Here is a 24138-nt window from a genome sequence, read left to right on the forward strand (position 1 = left end):
GTAACCTGAAAAAAAAATTTATTAGGAAAAACAGAATTTGTGCAATTCAAAGTCATCTGGCCTCAAGAGAGTCTCTCTCCCTCCGCAGCCGCATCCTTGGGGATCCAGGAGGCGACCTGTCTAGAGGAGACTAAGATCCCAGGTCTTCAGTCTGGCCCAGCAAGCGGGATAATTGGGCATCCACTTTCCTGAAAAAAGCCAGGGCAGTAGAGGCTGAGGTGTATGCTCAGGATTGGGGTCTGGAGCTGTAGACGGTTCTGGGAAAGGGGCTCAGGAGAGGTGCACCAAATGAGGATCTCAAAGAATTCGGGGGTTTTTATCCCGGTGATGGTCACCTTTTCTGCCGCCGCAGCTCCGCCCTCTGAACCCTTAACACCTGCAGTACAGGGTCGTCCTGGAACTCGCTGCCGTCGGAGTCTGGAGGAAAAAGAGATTCGTGGGGGCGGGACTCATGGGTTGCCGGACTGCCAACCAGATCTGGGCAGCCACGCGCACCTGCGGCGCACATTTGCTCACCTTCCGCGGCCTGCAGGAGTCTGGCAGCCTGGGAGAGCAGGTCCTCTGAGGGGGCGTGGCAATCAGTAGATAAGGGCGTGGCCACGACCTCAAGCGACCCAGTCTTAAATGGAGGGGGCGGGGTCTTGACACCTGTAGCCGCCTCCTCAGCTGGAGAGGGCGGGACCTTGGGCTGCAGATGCTCGGCTTCAGCAGAGGGAGTATCTTTGTTCTTCCTAGGCACAGACCCCGATAGGGGGAGCATGGTCTTGGCATTCGCCTTAGAGCGACTCGGCGGGGTCTCTGCCTGTGGGAACCGTGATTCAGACAGAGGAGCCGTGACCTCTGAGCGAGGGGATGTAATCCTGGTTTGAAGGTGTGCGTCCTTGACTTTCCAAGATTCAGCCTCCCGTGGAGGAGGACCGTCAGGGCGAGGAGCCGTGTCCTCCAGGCTATCGGGAAACAGCCGAGCCGTTACTACCTGGCCCACGGCGCCTCTGAGCTGCGGGCCCGGCCCCTCGTCCGCTGCCGGCCCCTTGCCCGCTGCCGTGACTCGCCCAGCAGACTCCCGGCAGCGTGGGACTCTGCTTCTCCAGAGCTTGGAATCCTGTCTCTCGAGCTTGGCAGGGCTGCTTGGTGCAGGGGTAGGCGAGCCCTGGGGGGTGGCAGGAGGCGCAGGAGTGGAGGCAAGGGTCGCAAGGGTGGAGGCTGGGGGAGCAGGAATGGAAGTCGGGGGCGCCGAGGTGGAGACGGGGGGCGTGGGAGGAAGGACCCCAAGAGATACCCAGGGACTGGGCGGCGGGCCCCAGAAGAACCCATGATGACTGGGGCCCCAAAAGATATGTGGAGAGAACCCCGGAGGAATAAGAGGCCTTTCCACATGGAAGGCTTCTGGGGGAGGAGGCAGAGCCACACTGCTCCCAAGTGGGATGTAGTTAGGCTGGGTTCTCAGGGAACCAAGGGTCTCCTCATGAGCAGGAGGGGTCTGTAGACAGATGGGGGTAGGAACCTGAACGGGAGAGAAAGGATAGGGGGTCCTCAGTCCCCCTCAGCCTCCCCCTTCCTCCAATTTCTCTTAGGATCCCCCCTCCAGCCCCTTCAGGCTCCTCCCTCCCCATTCTCACCGTAGTGGTGAGGGCAGGGGTTCGGGGTAGCACCCAGGTTCCATCACCCTGGCTTCCTCGAGCCTGTTCAAGTTTCCGCCGCTGCCGCCACTGGTACAGAATGTCATCCTCTGGCCGCAAGGGTGCCTGGGAAGAGGCCGGGGTTGGAGAAGGGATGGGGGCAGGTGCTGGGGTTGCTGTGGAGTAAGGAGAGGGAAGAGGGGGTAAGGCAGGGCCTGGGGTGATGAGTATTGCAAAGACAGCCTGAGCACATACCCTTCGCACTGGAAAGTGAGTCATTCAGACAGGCTCTCCAAATAATGTCCCAACTCCTCTGTAGACTAACAAGTGGGGCAGAATCAGAAAAGAGAGCACTCATAGGCTTCTCAGCTTGTCATCATTCAATTCTTCATTCATCAATAAATATTTATTGAGCTCTTACTATGTGCCAGGCACTGTTCTGGACATTGTAGTTACAGCAGTGAACACGACAGAGCCTCCAGAATCTGCCCAGTTTCCCCTGTATTACTGCCCTCACCTGCCAACCCCACAGCAACCTCCTCCCTGGTTCCTGGTTTCCCTTCTCGCCTGTCCTCCCAAACTTTTCCTGCCTGCAGCCAGTGGGAGCCTGTGAACACCTGAGTCAATTCAGAGCCCTCCGGGTTGAGAATCCTCCCCAGGCTGCACCTCTTTCCTCAAAAGCAAAAGCCTTTGCATTTGCGGTCCCCTCTGCCTGGAATGCTCTTCCGTCAAGTACCCACAGGGTTTACTTCAAGTCTTGCAGATATTTGCCCAAGTGTCACCTTCTTAGTGAGGCCTTCCCTGGCTTCTGTACTCAAAACTGCAACAATCCCAGCCCTCCCACTCTCTCTCCTCCTTTCTGTTCCATTTCTCTCCTTAGCACTTATCATCTTCTAACTACTAAATATCATACTTCCATGCTTATTTACTGTTCATCTCTCCCTCCACAATGCCAGCTACATGAGGGCAGCAATTTTTTTAAATTGAACTATAGTTGATTTCCAGTGTTGTGTTAGTTTCTGGGGTGCAGCATAGTGATTCAGCTATACATACATACATATATTCTTTTTCATTATAGGCTATTACAAGAAAGATATTGAATATAGTTCCCTGTGCTATACAGTAGGACATTGTTGTTTATCTATTTTATATATAGTAGTTCATATCTGTAAATCCCAAACTCCTAATTTATCCCTCCCCCACCCCCTTTCCCCTTTGATTTGTTTTCTTTGTCTGTGAGTCTGTTTCTGTTTTGTAAATAAGTTCACTTGTGTCATTTTTTTAGAGTCCACATATAAGTGATATATATTTGTCTTTCTCTGTCTGACTTACTTCACTCAGTGTGATAATCTTTGGGTCCATTCATGTTGCTGCAAATGGCATTATTTCATTCTTTTTTATAGCTGAGTAGTATTCCACTGTGTGTATGTGTATATACATATATATACCACAACTTCTTTATCCAATCATCCGTTGATGGACATATAGGTTGTTTCCATGTCTTGGCTTATAAATTGTGCTGCTGTGAACATTGGGGTGAATGTATCTTTTCGAATTAGAGTTTTCATTTTTTCTGGATACATGCCCATCAGTAAGACTGCTGGATCACATGGTAACTCTACTTTTAGTTTTTTGAAGGAATCTCCATAATGTTTTCCATAAGGGCAGCAATTTTTGTCTGTCTGGCCATTACCATATCCCCAGTGTCAGGAACAGGGCCTAGTGTCATTATTAGTGGCATAAATGCAAAATGAACTGTTTCTTGTGCTCCGTCCCAGTGCCCAGCCCTTGCTAGGGATACAGCAGTGACTAAGGACAAGGCCACTGGCTGCCCAAATAGCCATCATACCCCATTACCCAGAGCATCATTTCATCAGTCATGATCTACCATTACCTCTCAGAAGCCCTGCCTCCTGATGCTGCACAGAGAAGGGGGCATCATCCAGGATTCCTCCTCCCCTCCCCTCTGTGTCCTGTGATTCTACTTCCCAACCTGGCCCATTCCCTCTACTCTGCCCCTCAGGCTCTGGCCCAGGCCAAACTACCAGCATCTTTCACTAGGTGTTGACAGCAGCCAGAGGGGGTTTGTCAACACCGAACAATGATCATATCTCCTCCTTGCTTAGAACCCTACTGTGGCTCCCCAAAAGATAATCACCAAACGCCTCACATGCCTACATGGCCCCATGTAATCTGACCCCCACCAATCTCTTCCAACTTATCGTCCACTACTCTTACCCCTGGCTCTTTCCTTTTCTAGTCCATCGTCTGCATCATGTTTCCTCTCACCTCAGGTCCTTTGTACATGCGGGGGGAGGCTACAGTCCCCACCTTCATCATTCAGGTCTCCACTTCGATAGCACCTCTTCTGGGAAGGCCTTTTCTGACTTCCCAGCATCACAATCCTCTCTGGCATGTCCCTTATTTCTGCTTACATTTCACATTTGTTTGTGGGGTTATGTAGCTTTTCTTGGCCCCACACTAGCTATGCCATGAGGACCATGAAAGTGGACCCACATATGTTGGTTCATTAAGGAATCCCCAATCCTGCTCACAGGCTCATACACAATAGGTAGTCAATGTTTGGTACATGAAGGAATGAGCATTTAATCTGCAAAACAACCATGAGGGAGGTAGTAGTTTTATCCCCATTTTACAGATGAGGAAACTGAGGCTCAGGAAGGAGACATGAATAAAAAGGGAAGCTTAGAAGGAGCAAAGAATCAGACAAGCAAGTGTGTGGACAGGATCACACAACATGCACAAACACTGCTCTGTTTTCTGTGCTTGCCTGTCCCCCCTCACGGGAGTCCCAAGAGATGTGGAGAACATCTGTCATGTTCACCACTGCATCCTAGGACCTGGGCACAGAGCAATAGTAATGACAATGATGACAGTAATAGTAACCCAGGTCCTTAATCCAATCTCTGAAATCCTGGGGACAGAAATTTGAGAGTTCAACAATTTGCATGTTTTAGCAATGTCGCACAGTATGTACAGTGTTGATAGGAGTCTAGGTCAGTACACCAGACTCAAAAACGTTGATATTTGGTTGAACAATATGAAATTACCAATATTCAACCATTTTTCACTTACAAAGACACAAACTTTTTTTAATTAATTTTTTTTTACTTTTCATAGTTTTCAATTAAAAGTTACTGTATAAATTTATGACTGTTCAGTGCAGCATCTATGGATTAAAAAGTAAAAATGACTTTCACCCCTTCCCTAATAACACTGCTCTCCCCAGAACAACAATGACTAACAATTTAATTCTTCCATGTCTTTTTATATTTATATACAGATATTTTTCTGTTTACCTTATTTCCCCTTTCTACACTTAATTCCCTTTCTATCTAAACAAAGACAAATTTTATATGGCTCAATATTATATATCCATAGTAAAAAGTATAAATATGTATTCCCTAACTTCAGACTATATTACAAAGCTACAATAATCAAAACAGACACATACATCAATGGACTAGAATAGAAAGCCCAGAAATACACCCACACTCTTATGGTCAATTAATCTACAACAAAGAAGGCAAGAATATATAATGGAGAAAAGTCTCTTCAGTAAGTGGTGCTAGAAAAACTAGACAGCTACATGTAAAAGAATGAAATTAGAACATTTTCTAATACCGTATACAAGAATGAACTTAAAATGGATTAAAGATCTAAATGTAAGACCTGAAAACAAAAATCCTAGAAGAAAACATAGGCAGAACACTCTTTGACAAAAACTGTAGCAATACTTTTGTGGATCTATCTCCTAAGGCAAAGGAAACAAAAAGAAAAATAAACAAGTGGGACCTAATTAAACTTAAAACCTTTGTATAGCAAAAGAAACCATCAACAAAACAAAAAGACAACCTACTGAATGGAAGAAAATATTTGCAAATGATATGACTGATAAGGGGTTAATATCCAAAATATATAAACAGCTCATATAACTCAACATTAAAAAAAAATTTAAAAATGGGCAGAAGACCTGAATAGATATTTTCCCAAAGAAGACATACAGATGGCCAACAGGCCTATGAAAAGATGCTCAACATTGCTAATCATCAGAGAAATGCAAATCAAAACTACAATGAGATATCACTTCACACCTGTCAGAATAACTATCATCAAAAAGACCACAAATAATAAATATTGGTGAAGATGTGGAGAAAAGGGAACCCTTGTACACTGTTAGTGGGACTATAAATTGGTGCAGCCACTATAGAAAACAGTATGGAGAGTCCTCAAAAAACTAAAAATAGAACTACCATATGATCCAGCAATTCCACTCCTGGGTATATATCTGAAGAAAACAAAAACATTAACTTGATAAACTACATGCACCCCAATGTTCCCTGCAGCATTTTATTTACAATAGCCAAGATATGGAAGCAATCTAAGTGTTCATCAACAGATGAATGGATAAAGATGTGGTGTATTTATACAATGGAATACAACTCATCCATAAAAAAGAATAAAATTCTACCATTTGCAACAACATGGATGGAACTGGAGGGTATTATGCTTAGCGAAATAAGACAGAGAAAGACAAGTACTGTGTTATCACTTATATGTGGAATCTGAAGAATAAAACAAATGAATGATGTAACAAAACAGAAGCAGATTCACAAATACAGAGAACAAACTTGTGGTTACCTGTGGGGAGAGGAAAGAGGGAAGGGGCAAGATAGGGGTAGAGGATTAAGAGGTACAAATCCAACTATGAATAAAATAAATAAGCTACAAAAGATACATTGTGTAGCATAGGGAGTATAGCTAATATTTTATAATAACTTTAAAAGGAGTATAACCTATAAAAATTTTGAATCACTATGTTGTATGCTTGAAACTTTTATTAGTATTATAAATCGGCTATGCGTCATTTTTGAAAAGTATAAATATTCACCCTAAATAAGATAGATATTTCTTTTATTTTTATTGTTATTTTTTAATGGATGTACTGGGGATTGAACCTCATGTATGCTAAGCATGTGCTCTAGCACTGAGCTATACCGACCCCCCGAGATAGATATTTAGATCATAAATATTCTTCATACTATTTAAGTCAGATTTTGCTGGCAAATCAGGTATGATGCCAAATTTGCAAAAATCCTGATTTTGGAGCTCTGTGGTCAGAACTACAGACAGGGGTCAGAGGGAGAACCAGCATACTGGTGATAGCTACTGTTAACAGAGCTGTGCTAAGTGTTCCACGTACTCACCAACTCATTTACTCCTCACAACACACACAGCAGAGAAATACAATCATTATTCCTGTTTTAAAGTTGGGGACATGAGGCTCAGAGGGGCCCAAGATCACACAGCTGGTAAGCTGCAGAGCTGGGATTTGCACCCAGACTGCCCTCATCCTTGCCTCCCAGAACTTACCTTGTGCCTTTGGGTCAGAGCCCTTGATGGAGTCAGGGTTGAAAGTCATGGAGAAGGGAGAGAGGCCATCAGAGCTGATGGGGAATGAGGAGCTGCTGGCATCACCAGGACTGAGGGAGGAGGAGGAGATGGAGGCCTTGCTGTAGGGGGAAGGCAGAACTGAGGCAACAGGGGTCTCAGAGGCCCTGGGCCAGGCCCGGGGAGGTAGGTGTGGGGAGGGGAAGATGGGGCAGGTGACGCACCTGCGCTCGAGTAGCTTGGCAGCTCTGCTTTGCAGGCTCAGTGTCTCCAAGTCCAGCAGGGATGAGTTCCACGTGTTCAGGCTCTGTGAGGTGAGAGGGGTCAGAGGCCAGCCCCTCTTCCAAAGGCTGCTGGGAAAGGGGCTCTGGACAGAGGGACTGGAGGCAGGTCTGCACTCCACCTGGTACCCTCACATGCTGACTTAGAATCTGCTCCTCCTCAGGAAAAGAGATCCAGTTTTCTTCTATGGAACCTCACCCCTCAGTGCAGTCATTGTTATGGTAGAAGGGCTGACTCTACCTTCCTGACCAGGCCTGGCTAGTCACAACTTTCTGTCCTCTGGTTCACAGTGATCGGCTCAAAGATGAGCGAATGAAAGTAAGCCCTGGGGCTTCGGATGGAGCTATTGGAAAAGCCTTCGTTTCCAATGGAGTAACTAAGTACATTAGAAACCTAGAGCTACTGGGGCCATCTTAGCTATTTTGAGGGGAAAGCCTACCTCAGACTGAGCCAAACAAAGAGGAACAGAGCACCAAGAGAGTTGAGTTCCTCCCAATATCGTTCAAACACCTAGATCGAGCTAAGCCTGAAAGCATCTCTTTTGGATTTCTTGATTGCATTAGCCAACAAATCCCCCCTTTTTTGTTTAAGCTCCCTTGAATTGGGGATTGGCTCTAGTTCTATCCCAGGGCTGGTGCTGTCAGTTAAGGTGTGCAGGGGAAGGAGCAAATGGGGGTGTCACCTGCTTTATATCCTGAAGGGGGGCCATAGCCTTAGCCTGTGATGTGCTGGCCACCTTGGCAAGACTTGGAACTGCTGTGTTGGGTCTTCCTTCTGGTTCACTGGCTCCTGCTGAGAAGCCCCAATTGATTTAGGGGAGGGAGGCCAGGAGGAGTAGCTGGGGGTATCGCTCAGGAAAGGTTATAGGTCAGGAGAAGATGAGACTGAAGAAGGTACCTGCTGCAAGTTGACTGCTAGGGTCTGGAGATTCAGGCTGTAGCCACCAAAAGTCAGCTGGGGTTGGGCCTGCAGGCTGGCGTTCCTCTCGGCTTGTCGGCTGAGCCTGGCGGAACCGGTTTATGTACCTGTGAGCATCAGAGAACTGGGAGGTGAGTGGGATGAGGGGGAGCCAAACAATAATAACAAAATAATCACAATAGCCAATGTTTATCTAGCACCATGGCAGCACTTGGGAGTTGTCCCTCAATATCTTGCTCTCCTTTCTTGTATGGTAACGCAATATTATATAAGACGATAAAATCCTGGGCACATAGCTGTTTTTCTATAAATACATTTACCAGGTGCCTTTGTAGCTTTATGGCCACATAACTATGTCCTTGACCATCAGATATGAGGAGATGTGATCCTGGAAAGTAAATGTGGCTTGGAGCCATTATGGTCCATGAAGGAAAGGGCAACAGCCTAGGGAAGGGAGAGCAACAAGATAGAAGGAAATAGTGCCTCTGACGCCTCAGTTAGGGGCTGCCATATCAGTCCTGGTTGTTTCTGCCTGGACCATTAGGTGAGGGAGAAATACTCTCTTGTTTAATCCAGAAGTAATTTGGGACTCTTTGTTACAGCAGCTGAACTTGGATCCTACAAATCCAAGTGCTCACTATGTGATGAGCATTGTTATAGATGGTGTGCAAACAATAATTCATTGAACACTTAAAACGGCCTTAGAGGATATGTGATATTAACATTCCTAATTTACAGATGAAGAAACTGAGGCCAAGATCATATAGAAAGTTAGTGACAAGGCTGGGATTTGAACCTAGCTCCAGAGATCTTAATATCATGTATGAAATGTGACCCTAACTCTGGCTCTGGTTATTATTATGAGATGTCTGCCCCCTTCCCCTGATCCAAACCCTTCTTTCCCCCTAGGGTTGCTGGGACTTACTTGGCCACTATGGAGTCCCCACTGTCAGTCAGGATGGGTGGTGGGGATGCTCCCATCTGTCCCTCAGTGGTGCTGGGTAGGGAAGAGGTCCCTGAGCTGGATGGCCAGGATTCCTCAAACAGCTCAGGGGAGTTAGGACCAGTGGCTAGAGCTTTGGGAGCTTCTGGGAGCCTGGATTTCTGGGACCTGGATGAACTCAGGGTCTAAGATGGGGGAGGTAGGGAGAAGAAAAAGTGAGGCCTGAGTTAGGGAACAAAGTTACATAAGAAGTGTCATTCCAGAGGGGAGGAAACACATCTCACAATGGCAACAACTCAGAGTTATCAGGGCTGTAATAGGGGATCCAAGTGGTAGAAGACAGGATAAGGGCAGCGCGGTGGGGAGGAGAGGAGACAGCCTTTTAATCTCTCACCCCCCCATCTCTCATCACATCTTCCTTGCCTCTAGTCATCACTCCCTTGCTACTGGGCCGGCACACAGCACTCCCTTTGGGGTGTCCTCACCTTGGACACCTTGGGATGCCAGTTCTGGCTTCGGGATGTCCAGTAGTGGCTTCGACGACCCGGAGGAGCATCCCCAGAGGGTCTGTCTTGGGTGGAGAAAATTGGCAAGCTGCAAAGAAAGAGGGGGTTGGGAGGCAGAGCATGGTCACTGCAGCCCTGTTAGGGGGAGTGTAGTTGGCAGTGGCTGGGAAAAGGAGGGCTGAACCATGCAATTCCCATGGATCCCTGGAAGAGATGGACTAACTCCCACGAAGCACCACTGCACATTCAAAATAATGATACTGGAGGCACGATTCCCACCAGCCCTTGGAGCGGCCTCAAAAGTGAAAACTCCAGGAACTGTTAGCAAGTGATTCTTAACCCTGGATCCAGTCTAGAAGGAGTCTGTTAAAAATACAGGTGCGCGGTCCACACTCCAGATCCAAAGAACCAGGATATCTGGAAGGGGTCTAGGCATCCACATACATCTTTTTCTCAGAGCCCCAAGTGATTCTGAAGCTCAGGTTAAGAGCCAAGGCTAAACCCGATCGCCGTACGTTTTCCATAAGCCCTTGGGACTTTAAGAAGAAAACGGTAGATGGACTACAATCCCTATAGTCCTTGGGATCCGCCTAAGAAAGAAAGGTAAAAAATAACACCCATGGGAGTCTGGGGACAATTTCAAAATTAAGAAATTTAATTCTCAAGATGCCCCTGGACACTCTTAGAGGTAAAAAAGCCTTTGGGGCCACTTAGAGGAAAGTAAAACGCAATGGGACCCACAGGATGGTGAAATTCAAGGCGGAAGCAGCTTAAGGCTGTGGAGCATCTTGGAAGTTGTAGTTCCAGTGCAGCTGAGAACGACAGACTCCAGACCCTAGCAAGCCTGACCCCAGGCTGTGTTGCTCTCACCCTTGGTCCTCTCCAGGTCTCCTGTAATCCCCGGAAGAGGGATCGGCCTCACCTGCGGTCCATCCCGCAGCTACCTCGGCGATTCCGCTTACTCCGCTGGGTCACCGGACTCAACCGGAGCGCATCTCTGTCGCTTAGCAATGCCCTATCAGTCCCTCCCCTCTCTGAGAGTGCCCGCGCGGGAAGAGAGCGGCCTCCAAGGTGACCAATGATAGAGAGGAAAATAAAATTAATTTCTCACAATTGGCTGTAACGTGAATGAGAAGGCATGTTTGACTGGAGAATCGTAGGGAGCTGCAGTAATTGGCAAGCTAGTGGACCAATGGAAAGGATCTCACAGGTAGGAGGGGTTCCAATGTACTCTCACTTTTCTGTAGTCGTGTATTCTAACCACTCCCTTCTTGCCGCATAAATCTCAACCAGACTCCAGTCTAATGACGGTTTTTCCCGTTGCAGGGGCAATCAGATAATCTAGCCCCTCTCTAACCGCCGTCTCTCCATCAGTCCAGCCAGCCTACAAATCCCACTCGATCATCTAACCCCTTCCGTCTTGCTCCAGGAGCAGCTGGTTGCTCCAAGTGCCAGGCCTGGGCTCCTGGCCGAGGTGGCAGGATCAAAATGAGCTATTTCGGTCCCCTGCTCGCGGCCCCCGGGGGGCCAGCCTGGACTCTTCGTGCCTGCGCCCACTGGCTGCTGCTCACCTGGCAGACCCCGCTGCCCTACACACCCGAGGCTGAGTCAGAGGCACAGAATTAGGCCCGGCTTGCTGGGGGGCTGGGCCCAGGGCCTTGCTGAGATGGGAATAGGGTCTGTTCTGTGTCCTCCTGACAGCCTGGCCTGGCTACCGCATTCCCTGTACCCAGGAATCTGTTCCTAAGACCGCCATCTGCGTCATCCTTAGAGCGCCTTCGGGGCGGGGGTAGATTAAAGGGACTGGGAATTCTTCGGTGGGCTTCTCAGGCCATGGGTCCCAAACGCCACGCTGTGCTCCCCACTCTGGCAAGGCTCCGCCTCCTCTGCCTTAGTTTCCCCTGCGGAAATTTGGAGGATGATACCTCCCTGGCATCCAGCAGGCGCTTAATAAATGGCCAAGTCATTGTTGGGCTTTCTAAATAAGGCTCTACTAATGGCCGGCTCTGGCCGCGGTCCCAATGTCCCCGGGCGGCCCGCCGAGGGGCGGACGCAGGGCGTTACTATAAAGCAGCGGCGGCGCTCGCTGGGGCACTGCGGAGCCTAGGGCGGCGGCGGCGGCGGCGGAGCAGGATGGAGATCCCGGTGCCTGTGCAGCCTTCTTGGCTGCGCCGCGTCTCAGCCCCGTTGCCCGGGGTTTCGGCTCCCGGGCGCCTGTTCGACCAGCGCTTTGGAGAGGGGCTGCTGGAGGCGGAGCTGGCTGCGCTCTGCCCGGCCGCGCTGGCCCCCTACTACCTGCGCGCACCCAGCGTGGCGCTGCCTACCGCCCAGGTGCCAGGCCTGGGGGAGGAGCGGTAACCCGACCACTTCCGAGGCTGGGGTCCCTGGTTATCCTGAGAGGGGCGGGGGGTGGGGGTGGGTAAAGGAATGTCCCTTGACTTTGAACGGGGTGGAGAATCCAGCCACTCAGAGGGGCTTCCGGAGTTCCCTGCGTATGGATTCTCGAAGGCCAGATTACTGAAAGCGGTGGGAGGTCCCCGTGGATCTGAGGAGGGTCTAAGCTCCGACAGGAGTGGAAGGGCTGGGTCACTAATAAGGTGGGGGCAGTTACTCTGAGGGGAGTCTTGGTAACTCCGCGGGAGGCTGATGACCCAGGGAATTTGGGGAAAAGCGGAGCCCAGTCATTCTGAAGGGCGGAGGGCTCCCAGTGACTCCTGAAGGGACTGAATGTTTTGTTATTCTTGAGGGAGAGTTTGGAGACTGCCTCTTGGAGAGGTAGAGAGGAGGGAGGGTCCTGCGACTTGAGAAAGGAGGGTCTGGCCAGTCGGAAGCGGGGGAGTTGTACTAGTAAATGCTGAGGGCTCAAGCAATCCCGTGACTCGAGTGGGAGGGTAGAAAGGGGACTCCGGAGACTGGGGGAGGAGGCATCTTGGTGATTTCTGGCAGGGGTGGAGCAGTAAGGGCCCCAGGGGCTCTGAGGGGAAGGGAGCTGAGGAGTCAGTGTCCAGAAGGACGGGCTGACTACGGGGCTGTTGACACTGGTGGAGAGGGCAGGCCTTACGCTGTGAGGGTGGAGGTCCCTGACCTTGCAGGGGAAGGGGGCCTCATCACTCTGGGTGAAAGGGGAATCCCAGTGATTACAAGGGGAGGGATGATCCCATTTATTCTGGGTGAAGAGATTCTCGGTGGCTGCGAGTAGAAAGGAGACATCCAGTTCCGGAGGCCAGGATCAGCTGCAGCACCAGAATGGACGGGGAACCGACGGGGGAAGGGTCTTGCTGGGTCCCTAGAGACTCGTCCCTTCCGATGACAATCGGGCCGTGCGCAGGTGCCGACCGACCCAGGGCATTTCTCGGTGCTGCTCGATGTGAAGCACTTCTCGCCAGAGGAAATCGCCGTCAAGGTGGTTGGTGACCACGTGGAGGTGCATGCGCGCCACGAGGAGCGCCCGGTGAGCCCGCTGGAGGGGCGGGACCAGAACACGTAGGCGGGACCCGCAGGCCGGAGGGGCGGGGCATCTACTGGGAACTGACAGAGCCGCTCAAGCCTCTTTCCCTCCAGGATGAGCACGGATACGTCTCGCGCGAGTTCCACCGCCGCTACCGCTTGCCGCCTGGCGTGGACCCTGCTGCCGTGACGTCCGCGCTGTCCCCTGAGGGCGTCCTGTCCATCCAGGCCGCACCTGCGCCGGCCCAGGCCCCACTTACGTCGCCGCCGGCTGCTGCCAAGTAGAGGTCCAGGCCTTGCCTGAATCCCGGGGGCCCCCCTCAGTCCCCGCGTTTTAAAGCCGACCTGACTCCACCCAGCCAGATGTCCCGGAGCGCGCGCCAAGACTACCCGCCCACCCAATCTGGGATCTGCCTTGACCCTTCCAACCTAGACTCAGCCCTGAAAACCTAGACCTTTCCACTGAAACTCTCGCTCTCATACCCTCTCCAGCTTTCACACCCTCCTCACCCCTCTAACTTCCAGACCCTACAAGCACAATCCCTCAGCCTACAGTGTCTCATCCCCACAGATCTCACTTGGCATATAACCCCACTCCAAACTCCCTTTTTCCTTCTGAGTCCTCTACGAAAAGATCTCCACATCCCGTTTCAGTCTTCCCTCCTGCACCAGCACATAGTGTAGACAGCCCTGCCCCCTACCCTAAACCTAGGCCAGTCAGGTATAACCCACCCGCCCTTGCCCCTAACCTTTCCCTCAAATGTCCCAGACTCTGCACAGACCTCCTATCCTGTACCACCCTGGCCTGGTCCCGAAGACTCTGCATCCTTCCCCTCATTCCAACCCCACACTTCACTTCCCCCAACCCTATCTTCTGACTTTTAAAACGCCAGCCAGACATCCCCAGACTCCTGAACCCCTTTTCTGACCCTCACCCTTGTAGACCTATTGTAGACCTAGACCAACCAGAACCCTCAACCTCAAACCGTACAGATACCCACCCCATCTCCCCAGACTACACGGATATCCCAGGCCCCCATCCCCAGCTCTAACCAGAACCTCCCCAGTCACTTTCTCTTGACCCTCAAGTCTCCAACCACATATCCCAGGCAATCCACCTTCCACACCACTCCCCCTTTTCTCAATCAAGCAGCCACTTTCTTTGATTCCCTCCAGTCTTTCTCCCTCCTCAAATTCCTAAGTGCCCCATCCCCTCACCTAGGCCCACTCTCCTAATAAATGTACTAGAGCTGTGCCAATGGGTTTATGTCTGGGCCAGGAAGGATGGGCTGGAGCAAGTGGAGGCCAGTGTGGAGGAGGGGAATGTTTATTTGGCGGGGGGACAGGGGAACATCACTGTCGCTCGTACATTTCCCGTAGGATCTTCATGCTTTCTGAGTAACGAAGCTGGTTCCGATGAGATGCCTCCTTCCACCTGCAGTGGGGGTGGGAAGGCAGAGGGAAGACTCAGTAGTTGGAGCAGAGGCCATGGGGAACAAGCAGGATGGCGGATGCTCACCTCTGCCGGATGCGTTTCCAGCGCTGCATGTTTCGGTAGATGAGTGTGGAGGGTGAGGGCTCAGGCTCAGAGGGCTGCAGAGATAGACAGGCCAGGCTGAGTGGCCATGCCCAAGCCCCGCAACATATGCCTCATCACCCCGGCACAGCCTTGCAAACCCACCTCATCGTCGGGGGTACCCTGGGTCTCAGGCTGCAGTGGGGATGGAATTCGGGATCTACAGGCATCTCCAGGTGGCCCAGGGGCTGTGGGTGGAGGCAGCTTGTACACATCACGACTCTTGTTATTGGTGACTTCTGAACCCTGGGGATACAAGGGCCCCAACCAGAGAATCAGAGAGGAGGGCCAGGGGTACCCATGACAAAAGGGACCTATGGGACCTACACCAGGGACCTATGGTGAGGAGTCATGTCTGTCTGCTCCAAGGATCTCTGTTTTCTCCTGTCCCAACCCAGGGATCCCCAGTTACCCCTGCTCAGCATAGAGACCTCCACCTACCCTTCCCAGCCCAAGGGATCCCCACCTGCTCCCCTAGGCCAGGTGACTACACCTGTACCCTCCCTATCCCCCAGCTCTTGGGGACCCTGATTTTGGAGGTCACCTCTATCTGCCAAGGGGAACCATGTCCCCTCTTCCTTCCAGACCAGATAGCCATGTCTGTCTGCTTTAGGGCGCTCCAACCATTCTCTTGGCCTAAGGGTTCCCAAACGTGTGCCTCACTGGATCCAGGAGGCGCTTGAGGGACTCAGAGCCCTGTCCCTGTCTATCCCATTAGCTTGAGGGGAGGGTACCTTGTGACTGTCTACCCACTGTCCCCCCAATCCCACCTCCTCATCCTCAGGCAGTGGGGGCAGCGGTGAGCTGGGTGAGCATTCCCTTTCGCGCACTGTGGGGCTGTTGCGCATCCAGGCTCGGCAGATCGGGTACAGTGGTGTGTTCTCACTGAACTGAGCCAAGTCCACGCTTCGGTCAAACAGCTTGATCACGTATGTGTCTAGGGTGGTGAGAGAGGGAGGGATGTGAACATCTTCACATAGCCCTATATAGTTGCCCACCCTCTAGGGCCACTGCCTACTCACTGGATCGTTGTGGCCCTCCCTCGGCAAGCCCGTCATCCATCTCTCTCCTCTTCTTCCTCCGCTGGTGGGGAAATCGGGCAGATGGCCTGTGCGGGGAGGGAGAACATCAGGAATGGGGAGGAAATTTGGGATCTCTCATCAGTTGGCTGGGGCCCCTGCCACCTTACCGTTTGCCAGTGGCCGTGATGGAGCAATCCCTGTGGGGAGAGACCAGGCGTCAGCACGCTCATCCTTGAACAACCAATGCCTGCTCAAAACCCCCCAAAAGGAACCCTGGAGGTGCTGTGATCAAGCTCACAAGGACCCCTTGACTCCTTAGGTCTTGTGTCCCACCCCCTGGGGCTCAGGATGCCATCATGAGGGCACCTAAGCTTTTGCTGCCCCAGGGCCTTTGTACAGGTAGAGTGGTTAGGACTATGGTGGAGAAAGCATGGGTCACAGTGGTCAGGGATCTGATGAGGAAAGAAGTTAGCCACCAAAAACCCTCGGATACAGATCCCATCAACAAAACTTACTTGTTGTGGGTGTCTGAGGGGGTCCTCCCAGGTTCCTCATCCAGACGTTCCCTGGTAGCAGAAAAGAACTGTGGGCTCAAGGTTCCAAGGGCCCAAGAGTGAGAAGGTACCCAGTAGCCTCACATTGGGCCCCTTCCTCCCTAAGCCAGTGTCTGGGGTCCCACCCAGGGCCAGAGGGTCCAACCTGACAGGGCTCCCCATCCCCCATAACCCCCTGCTGGGCCAGATCCCAACCTGTCCATGTGACTCTTCTCCAGCAAACATTGCAGAACAGCATCCAGTTGGTTCCGGGCCTTGGCCATCTCCAGCTCTAGGGAAGAGGGTACCGAGCAGGAGTCACTTCCCAGGCTGAAGGCAGGTGGGCAGCCAACAGGGTCAGGGAAGGGCATGCACATCCCATCCTTCGGCCAAGCCCAGGCATGCTGGGAGGGTCCAGTGGGCAGAGACTACTGAAGTGATGAGCAGGAGCTCTGGGTTCCACGGCTGACCTACCTGCTCACGTGTGACCTAAAGTAAGTAACCTTACCTCACTCAGCCTGTTTCCTCATCTTGAAAATGGGTCTCTGAATGATACCTACCTACCACAACTGTTCTGAGGTTCAAACAAACTTATGTTGTCTATGACTGTCTTAGCAGGATGCAATAAGTAACACATGCAGAGTGCTTATGTGTCAAGCACTGTTCCGAGCACGTCACAAATATCAACCCATTGAGTTTTTGCAATAACCCTGGGAGGTAGATATGATTTTTATCCCCATTTTACAGATTATGAAACTGAGGCACAGATATGTTAGGCTACTTGCCCAAAGTCACACAGCTAGTAAATTGCAAGGCTGAGGATCTGCACTCAGGTCATCTGGCTCCACAACTGAAGTTATGAGGTAGGGGCTCAAACTGGGTGCAGAATCCAGCCCCCAGAAGTGCTTTGTTTGGCTGTGGTAGTGGTGTTATTTTAAATCTGAGTTAAATCTGAATGAGATGACTACATATAATAATTGAGAGATTTCATTGAAAATACCCATTTTGGGCTTGCCCCCCACCAAGAAATGATCTGGGCCCCTCTTCCTGCACGTCACAGGCCCTGCCTAGCCCTGTTTGCCTGTGTGTTTGCCTCTTTTCATCACAGAACTTAAGGAAGTGATGATGCTATAAATATTCTCCTCTCACTTGTGGGAGTGTTCATGCTCCTCTTCCAACTGCTAGGAGTTCTGACCAGTGCTCAGGGCCTGGAAGGACACCTGAAGTCATGCTTTGCCAGTCCTGAGACTTCCAGAAGAGACCAGGAGATGTTACTCAGAGGAGAGACAGGGTGGGGATGAGGGGTTGGGGGCAGCTGAGATTCTAGCAAAGTGCCTTGGGTAAGAGCCAAGGTACGGCTCATGTCCACATCTCTTTCCCTAGTCCTGCCTCTCTCTTGAACCTCAGATGCTGGGATTCCAGGGACTCCTGGACACCTCCCCTGGACATCCCCCCAGTCTCCTTCCACCTACTGGGCCCACAGTGGCCTCAGTGTCTCTCTAAATTTACCCCTTTTCCTGGAGCCGTATCTCAAGGGTAGCCCCACTGTCCCCTAGTCCCTCCCTGAGCCTCAACATGGTCACCTCTATCCCTCCCCCACTCACCCCATGGCCTGCCTGAGTGTCTCTCCCACATACCCACTTCCTAGCCTGGCCACCCAGGTCTTTTCCCTTCCTCCCCCTGGGCTCCTCATCTCAGTCTCCCCTTCTGATCCACCCTCCACAAGTTGGCCAGGGGAATCGTCCTAAAACCAAACCTAACCCTGACTATCCCCTGCTTAGAACCCTCCATGACTCTGCAGTGCCCACCCCCTTGCCCCCTTGCCCCTGCCAGAGACAGAGTCTTCAGCCAGGTGTTCACAAGCCTCCATGACCCTGCCTGCCCTTTCCTCACTACCATTTTGTGGTCAGGCCCCCTTCACTTTTCCACTCACAATTTTGTTGGCATTTGGGGGGCATCCCATAAAACTCCCTCCTCGGTTCAAAACCCTCCCTTTGTTCCCCATTTCCCTCGGAGCAAAAGCCAGAGTCATAACCTGGGCTCACAAGATCTGACACCCCCCACCCCTGCGCTTTTGCCCCCATCTCCTCACACTTTCAACCTCACTGGCTCGGCTCCAGCCTCACTGGCCTCCCTACTGGTCCTTGAACATGCCATACAAGGCTTCCACCTCACAGCCTCAAAGCTATTTCCTTTGTCAGGTTCCTTGTTCCCTTAAGTTCCTCATGGCTCTCTCCCTTACCTTGCCTCACTCCTGATCTCCTTACCTTCTCCAGTTTCATTTTATTACCACTTACACCATTTAACACACTACATCATTTTACTTTTTTTATTTGGTCTGGATGCCGTGCCTCTCCCACCGCCCTTAACATGCCAGTCCTGGGTTCCCATCAGCTTGACTCCAACCCATTATTGGGATACAGTGACTGCCAGGATTAAAAGCTTCCCGGTACTTCAGGTGCTCAGCACAGTGTCTGACCCATAACTACTGCTAGAAATGGGGACAAGGAGGCAGAGCCCAGAAAAGAGTCCTTCTCAGACTCACAAGGCTAGGGATCCCCATGTCTTACCGCATCACACTGCCTGAACCACCATCATTCAATCTCAAAACTATCCTGAGCATAGACCGGCAGGGTATACAGGTGGCAGGAATCGCTTGATGCCTGATAGTGATCGTCAGATGGGCTGCAGGGAGCAGTCGCGTAGCCCGCCTTATCGCGATAATCCTGTCTATCAGGACTCCCATACCCTGATCAGTCCGGTGCTCCCCTACAGGCCCCCGACCTCGGGGTCCTCACCTGATTTCTCCACTTTCACCTTCACCGGGAACATGGTTTGGGGCTGGGGTCTGGCTAGCTGGGTCAGAGGAGCCCAAAAGAGTCTAGAATCACAAGTCCAGGCCGGAGGCAGACGGGGAGAGGTCAAAGGTAAGCTTCTTGTGTAGCCAGTCCTCCGCCCTGAGCTGTGTAGGGCGGCGACCGCCGCCGATGCCGCGACCGCTGCGGATGCCGCCACCTCCTCCAGTTCCCCTTCTGTGGGCGGGCCCCTTCGGCAGCCGCTTGTTTCCATTAGTCAGTGGAACCGTCGATCTCGCATCCTGACCAATTGACAGCTGTCGCTGTCGGCTCCCAGTTCTAAGTCCCACCTTTCTGGGGCCCCGTTTCCGGAAACAAACCAACGACATCCCAGAGCGCTTTCTGGGAGGTGTAGTTCTAGCTCCCGAGACTCAGCCGGAGTAACGGCGCCTGCGCCGCGCGAGGCACGGTGGGAGACGAAGGATTGGAGCGTCGCGAGGCTTCCAGGAACTTAGTGATAGAAGCTTTGAGTAACACCGATTTAGCTAATGACAGGAGTTATTTAACCTTGGGAGTCCCTGTTGATCCCCAAGAGGAAAACAAGCCTGGAGTTAGGCTGGGTTGCCTCTTACTGAGCACTCGCTAAGTGCCAGCTACCTGTTAATCTCTTTTCATATGCGACTCATTCACTTGGCAACTATTACTGCTCCAAGTACTCTCCTAGGTACCTGAACACCCAGGTGGACAAAACAAACAAAAACCCTTGCGCTAATGAGCTTTATTTTAGAAGATGGAAGATAAACAATAAACAAGTTGAACATTTTAAATGAAATGTAATAGGAGAAAGAACATAGAGCTGAAAGGAACATAGGGAGTACCAAGGTGGGGATTGAAAATTTAAATAGGATGGTGAGGGAAGCCTTCTCTAATAAAGCTCTTGAATACATGCCTTATTGCTGCAGACAATCTCCTTTAGAAGATAGGGAACTTCTATTTACCACATGTGCCTTGGCCCAGATAAATTCCAAGGGGTAGCATTATGATCTACATTTTTGATGGTAATAGTGAGGCCAAGTGGGAAAGTAATGTTTTCAATTCACACACTACCAGTACAGGATAGCAGCCCCTAGTAATAGAAGTATTATTCCTTTCTTGGTTCCAAATCTGTAAAATAGTGTTCCCAGGAAAGAAAGTTCCTATTTTTGAGGATTTTGAGTAGTGTACAGTGAAATAGTATGAAGCACTAAGCCTGGCACAAAGTAAGCAATCAGTAAATGTTTCTGAATATTAATAATCATTTTATGCTTCAACCTCCAAAAGATTGCAGTAAGTCAACACTGAGAATTAGGGTCCTTTATTGGGGGATGTCAGCAGAGAACACAGGAGATAGGAACAAGTCAGAGGGGCTTGAGAGTGGGCTTGGAGTAGAGAGGAGCCCATCCTGGTCCTCAGACCTGCGCAGAAGATGTTATCAGGGGGTACCCAGGGGTATGGTGAAGGAGAGGTAGTCCCCAAGGGCGCCCCAACGTGGCCGGTAGATCTGGAAGATAGTGATCCAGGTGGTGAGTACAATTACCCAGAAGAGGAAGCCCACAGCTGAGCGCCAGACATCTGTCAGAGGGAACAGGAAGGGAGAGGGTTGGCCTCTACCTGCTCTCTGGTCTCCCTGAGACCAGCCCCCTCTTCTCTTCCATAGAGTCCCAAAATTCTGGAACCTCCATCATCTCCTCCCACCAAGGCTCCCCCAGTCCCCCTCCCCACACATGATGGCTTCCCTTAATCTGTGCCCTAGACTCACAGCCTTTGATTTGGCTCTGTTCTGTGTATGCCGGGACAAGGAAGGCCTCTCGGAAGAACCAGAAAATGTTGACCAGCCAGAGAAAAGGCAGGAAAGCAAACCCACCTAAAGAGTGAAAAACAAACTGGGACATAAGGCAATGAAAAGTCCTCCCCAGTGCCACCTAGATGAACAGTTTGGAAGGTCCTCTTCCATACCTAAATTCAAATGGAGATCTCGCTAATAGGGACTCAGGAATCCTGGCTCCTTCCTGGGATCCAGGAATCGGAGTCCTCAACCACTTCTTTGGAAGAATCAGGAGTCCAGCCCCTAAACTCCCTTCCTCTCTTGGTACCCAGAAATTGAAGGCCCAGTCTCCTCCATCCTCAGGACTCAGGCCCTTTCCTCTCTTGGGACCCAGTAGTCGGCGTCCCCAGCCACTTCATCCTCTAGACCCAAGAATCTAGGCCTCTTCCCTCAGGCGCTCTACTCCAGTTCCCTCTCTTCTCCAGGGACCCTGGAATACCGGCCCTTACCCAGGTAGTACTTCCGGCAGAGGTTCAACTTCTCCTCGTTGGACACCCGCTCCAAGTTCATAGTTGCGCTGGGGCCGGGTCTTCCGTGGGTCTGCGGGGCAAGACCCAAGCCCTGACCCTAAGTGATAGATGAAAGGACCGCAAACAACCGCGCCCTATTACGACAAAAGGGAGAGAAAGTGAAGGATGGGTTTTCTGAAAGAAGAGCAACCCCGCCCCTACCAGGCAAGCTGACTAAGTTGAGATGCTTTTTATGTTTATTGGGGTGCGCGAAACGACCCCCAACTCACCGGTGGAGTCTTACTTCCTCCGGTTTGAACCCCTTTGCCAGTTTCAACTACGGACTTTTGCGCGAGATGCCGCAAGTGTCTCTGGAGTTTGTAGTCTTTTTTGGTGAGGAACCCTGCACGCATGCGTCTTCAGGCAACTCCAGTGGGTGAGTCCAGGAGGGCGCAGGCCTCCAACACGCAAGCGCACTAGGGAGTTTCTGAGTGTCCGGAGGCAGCAACGAACTACATTTCCCAATGCTCTTAAGCAACGGAAAGTGACGTAAATAGCAGACAAGAGTTGGAGGGTTCGGGTAAAAATGGCTGAATATTTAGCTTCGATATTCGGGACAGAGAAGGACAAGTGAGAACGGGCGCAGGGAGTGGCCCCTCGGGGGTGCTGGGGACAGGGCACTTGGTTTCCTGGTGGCTGGGCGGCGTGGGGCGGTGTTTCTGGGGTGTCCGGCTCCCCGGCCCTCGGTTCACCTCTGTCTTTGCACCTCTTCCAGGGTTAACTGCTCTTTTTACTTTAAGATCGGGGCCTGCCGGCACGGGGACCGGTGCTCCCGGCTTCACAACAAACCGACTTTCAGCCAGGTGAGACCCGGCAGGGAGCCTTGGGGGTTAACGCCTCCCAGGCATTCCCCTTCTGTTGTCCATCATCACGAGGTCCCGCCTTTTCCGGATTTCTAAGGCCCTCCCCACTGCCCGGCTTTTTTCTTGTTGGACTTCTGCAGGTTCCTCCCCAACCTTCAGGCCCTTCTCCCAAGAACTTGGCCACGCCCCTGTACGTACAGACTGCACCCTTGGGCTGTCCCTCACTGCCAGATATCCCCTCTTCTGGTTTTCTGAGGCACTCAAGATATTTATGCTTCTTCTCTGGTGCAAATTCCACCCCCAACCGTCATAGCCGACCTCTTTGCATGTAGCCGCGCCCTCTGAGCTCAGGCCCCGCCCCCTTTAAATTCTGTTCAGACCATAGTGCTGCTCAACCTGTACCGGAACCCACAGAACACCGCCCAAACCGCAGACGGATCGCACTGTGAGTGAGGGACAGGTCTTGGGGGCAGGGCGGACAGCCCTCCCGCAGGCCACTCCCTAATTCCAACCTGCCCCCTCCTCCAGGTCACGTGAGCGACGTGGAGGTGCAAGAACACTATGATAACTTCTTTGAGGTGAGGGTTTGCAGGGGTGGCTTGAGTTTCCTGTGGGCCAGGAGCTCAGCTGAGTTCCTCCTGGTCTTCCGCAGGAAGTGTTCACGGAACTGCAGGAGAAGTACGGGGAGATTGAAGAGATGAATGTGTGCGACAACCTGGGGGATCACCTCGTGGGCAATGTTTATGTCAAGGTGCCTGCTGTTCCCCCATTAGAGTCCAGAGGTGGAGGCATTTCAATACCTAACAGCCACCACTGAAGCCTCACAGCTTGAGACCCATCACTAAATCCAGTCCAGCTCCTGAGCTGCTAGCTAATCCCCTGAAGATTTCTGAGTTTGATTGCTGACCCTGACCGACTTTCCCTTCAGTTTCGGCGGGAGGAGGATGCAGAGCGAGCAGTGGCTGAACTCAATAACCGCTGGTTCAACGGGCAGGCAGTGCATGCTGAGCTGTCTCCTGTCACTGACTTCCGGGAGTCATGCTGTCGACAGTATGAGATGGGGTATGGTAGTACGGGGTGAGATGGGCACCTGGAGTCCCGGACTTCTGTGTGTGTGTGTTAGGGTGGCTGTCAGTGATAGTGCCCTCCTCCATCTATTCATCCTCTACCCAGGGAATGTACTCGCGGTGGTTTCTGCAACTTCATGCACTTGCGGCCCATCTCCCGCAACCTCAGGCGGCAGCTCTACGGGCGAGGACCCAGGCGCAGGTACCACAGGACCAGCCTTCTAAGACTTCCTCATACCCCAAGTTCCCTATACCCCCTGAGAAGAATCTGATCCTATGCCCTAATAACAGTGTCACAAGCCTCTTATACCCTAAGACTAGCCCTGATCCCCATCCCAAGACCAGTACCTAAGTCCCAAACCCAAAACCAGACTGAACCTCAACCCAAGACCATCCTGGATCTCCAATCCTGACATCAGCCCTTATGCACCTATCCTGAGACCATCCCCAGAAACTCTAGTTACTTCATCAACTGCCCTGCTTTATTCCAGAGCAAAGAGGCAGACCTGGGGGGTCTGCACACCCCTCCCCACAGCTCTAACCCTCCTCTCTCCTGTCCCCAGGTCACCCCCAAGGTCCCATACCGGCCACCGTCCCAGAGAAAGAAACCGACGACGGTCCCCAGACCATCGGCATGGCCGTTTCTAAGACCCTGACCCCCTTGCCCTACACCTCTGGCAGGCACAGATGTTCCTGGCCAAGACCCCTCCTCAAAGCTCCCTAACTCCCCAGTGCCATCTTCTCCAGGCTACAGGTCTCCATGATGTAATAGATTCAACACAGGGACCTTCTCCCGCTGCCCCTCCACTAATAAAATTCTGTATTGAGGATTTAGATCTTTT

General features: G+C 51.7%; 5 protein-coding genes across 8 annotated transcripts; 2 read left to right on the forward strand and 3 right to left on the reverse strand.

Annotated features, from left to right (window-relative positions):
• Nucleotides 1–8: 8 nt before the first annotated feature.
• PROSER3 (proline and serine rich 3) lies at nt 9–11152 on the reverse strand. 2 transcript variants are annotated; one of them, XM_015250204.3, is made up of 11 exons: nt 10603–11147; nt 9660–9768; nt 9157–9359; nt 8211–8338; nt 7996–8105; nt 7256–7338; nt 7014–7153; nt 1620–1795; nt 517–1504; nt 336–417; nt 9–188 (listed from the first exon to the last, which is right to left on the reverse strand). In XM_015250204.3, exons 1-11 carry the CDS (start codon nt 10611–10613, stop codon nt 131–133), a joined length of 2088 nt encoding a protein of 695 aa, XP_015105690.1. In that variant the 5' UTR covers nt 10614–11147; the 3' UTR covers nt 9–130. The 2 variants fall into 2 exon arrangements, with proteins under 2 accessions (XP_015105690.1, XP_072823295.1); XM_072967194.1 differs by lacking the exons at nt 9–188; nt 336–417; nt 517–1504 and adding an exon at nt 1875–1939 and having other exon boundaries at nt 1684–1745; nt 10603–11152.
• Nucleotides 11153–11763: 611 nt separating this feature from the next.
• HSPB6 (heat shock protein family B (small) member 6) lies at nt 11764–14381 on the forward strand. The gene is made up of 3 exons (XM_006217047.4): nt 11764–12011; nt 13009–13131; nt 13242–14381. The coding sequence occupies exons 1-3, from the start codon at nt 11814–11816 to the stop codon at nt 13410–13412; spliced, it is 492 nt and encodes a 163-aa protein (XP_006217109.1). The 5' UTR covers nt 11764–11813; the 3' UTR covers nt 13413–14381.
• A 57-nt stretch (nt 14382–14438) lies between these two features.
• On the reverse strand, nt 14439–19318 carry LIN37 (lin-37 DREAM MuvB core complex component). 2 transcript variants are annotated; one of them, XM_006217048.4, is made up of 9 exons: nt 19057–19318; nt 16475–16550; nt 16241–16291; nt 15893–15922; nt 15726–15811; nt 15474–15640; nt 14809–14949; nt 14647–14720; nt 14439–14562 (listed from the first exon to the last, which is right to left on the reverse strand). In XM_006217048.4, exons 1-9 carry the CDS (start codon nt 19088–19090, stop codon nt 14481–14483), a joined length of 741 nt encoding a protein of 246 aa, XP_006217110.1. In that variant the 5' UTR covers nt 19091–19318; the 3' UTR covers nt 14439–14480. The 2 variants fall into 2 exon arrangements, with proteins under 2 accessions (XP_006217110.1, XP_072823296.1); XM_072967195.1 differs by lacking the exon at nt 15893–15922 and having other exon boundaries at nt 19057–19298.
• A 1073-nt stretch (nt 19319–20391) lies between these two features.
• Nucleotides 20392–21794, reverse strand: PSENEN (presenilin enhancer, gamma-secretase subunit). The gene is made up of 4 exons (XM_006217049.4): nt 21657–21794; nt 21367–21521; nt 20852–20956; nt 20392–20664 (listed from the first exon to the last, which is right to left on the reverse strand). Exons 2-4 carry the CDS (start codon nt 21425–21427, stop codon nt 20525–20527), a joined length of 306 nt encoding a protein of 101 aa, XP_006217111.1. The 5' UTR covers nt 21428–21521; nt 21657–21794; the 3' UTR covers nt 20392–20524.
• A 30-nt stretch (nt 21795–21824) lies between these two features.
• On the forward strand, nt 21825–24130 carry U2AF1L4 (U2 small nuclear RNA auxiliary factor 1 like 4). Of its 2 annotated transcripts, XM_006217050.3 has the most exons (8): nt 21828–21996; nt 22142–22229; nt 22608–22674; nt 22758–22807; nt 22882–22980; nt 23158–23291; nt 23403–23498; nt 23860–24130. In XM_006217050.3, exons 1-8 carry the CDS (start codon nt 21953–21955, stop codon nt 23942–23944), a joined length of 663 nt encoding a protein of 220 aa, XP_006217112.1. In that variant the 5' UTR covers nt 21828–21952; the 3' UTR covers nt 23945–24130. The 2 variants fall into 2 exon arrangements, with proteins under 2 accessions (XP_015105732.1, XP_006217112.1); XM_015250246.3 differs by lacking the exon at nt 22882–22980 and having other exon boundaries at nt 21825–21996.
• The last annotated feature ends 8 nt before the right edge of the window (nt 24131–24138 follow it).

This window comes from Vicugna pacos, chromosome 9, assembly GCF_048564905.1.
Source record: "Vicugna pacos chromosome 9, VicPac4, whole genome shotgun sequence".
In the NCBI taxonomy this organism is placed as follows: domain Eukaryota; kingdom Metazoa; phylum Chordata; class Mammalia; order Artiodactyla; family Camelidae; genus Vicugna; species Vicugna pacos.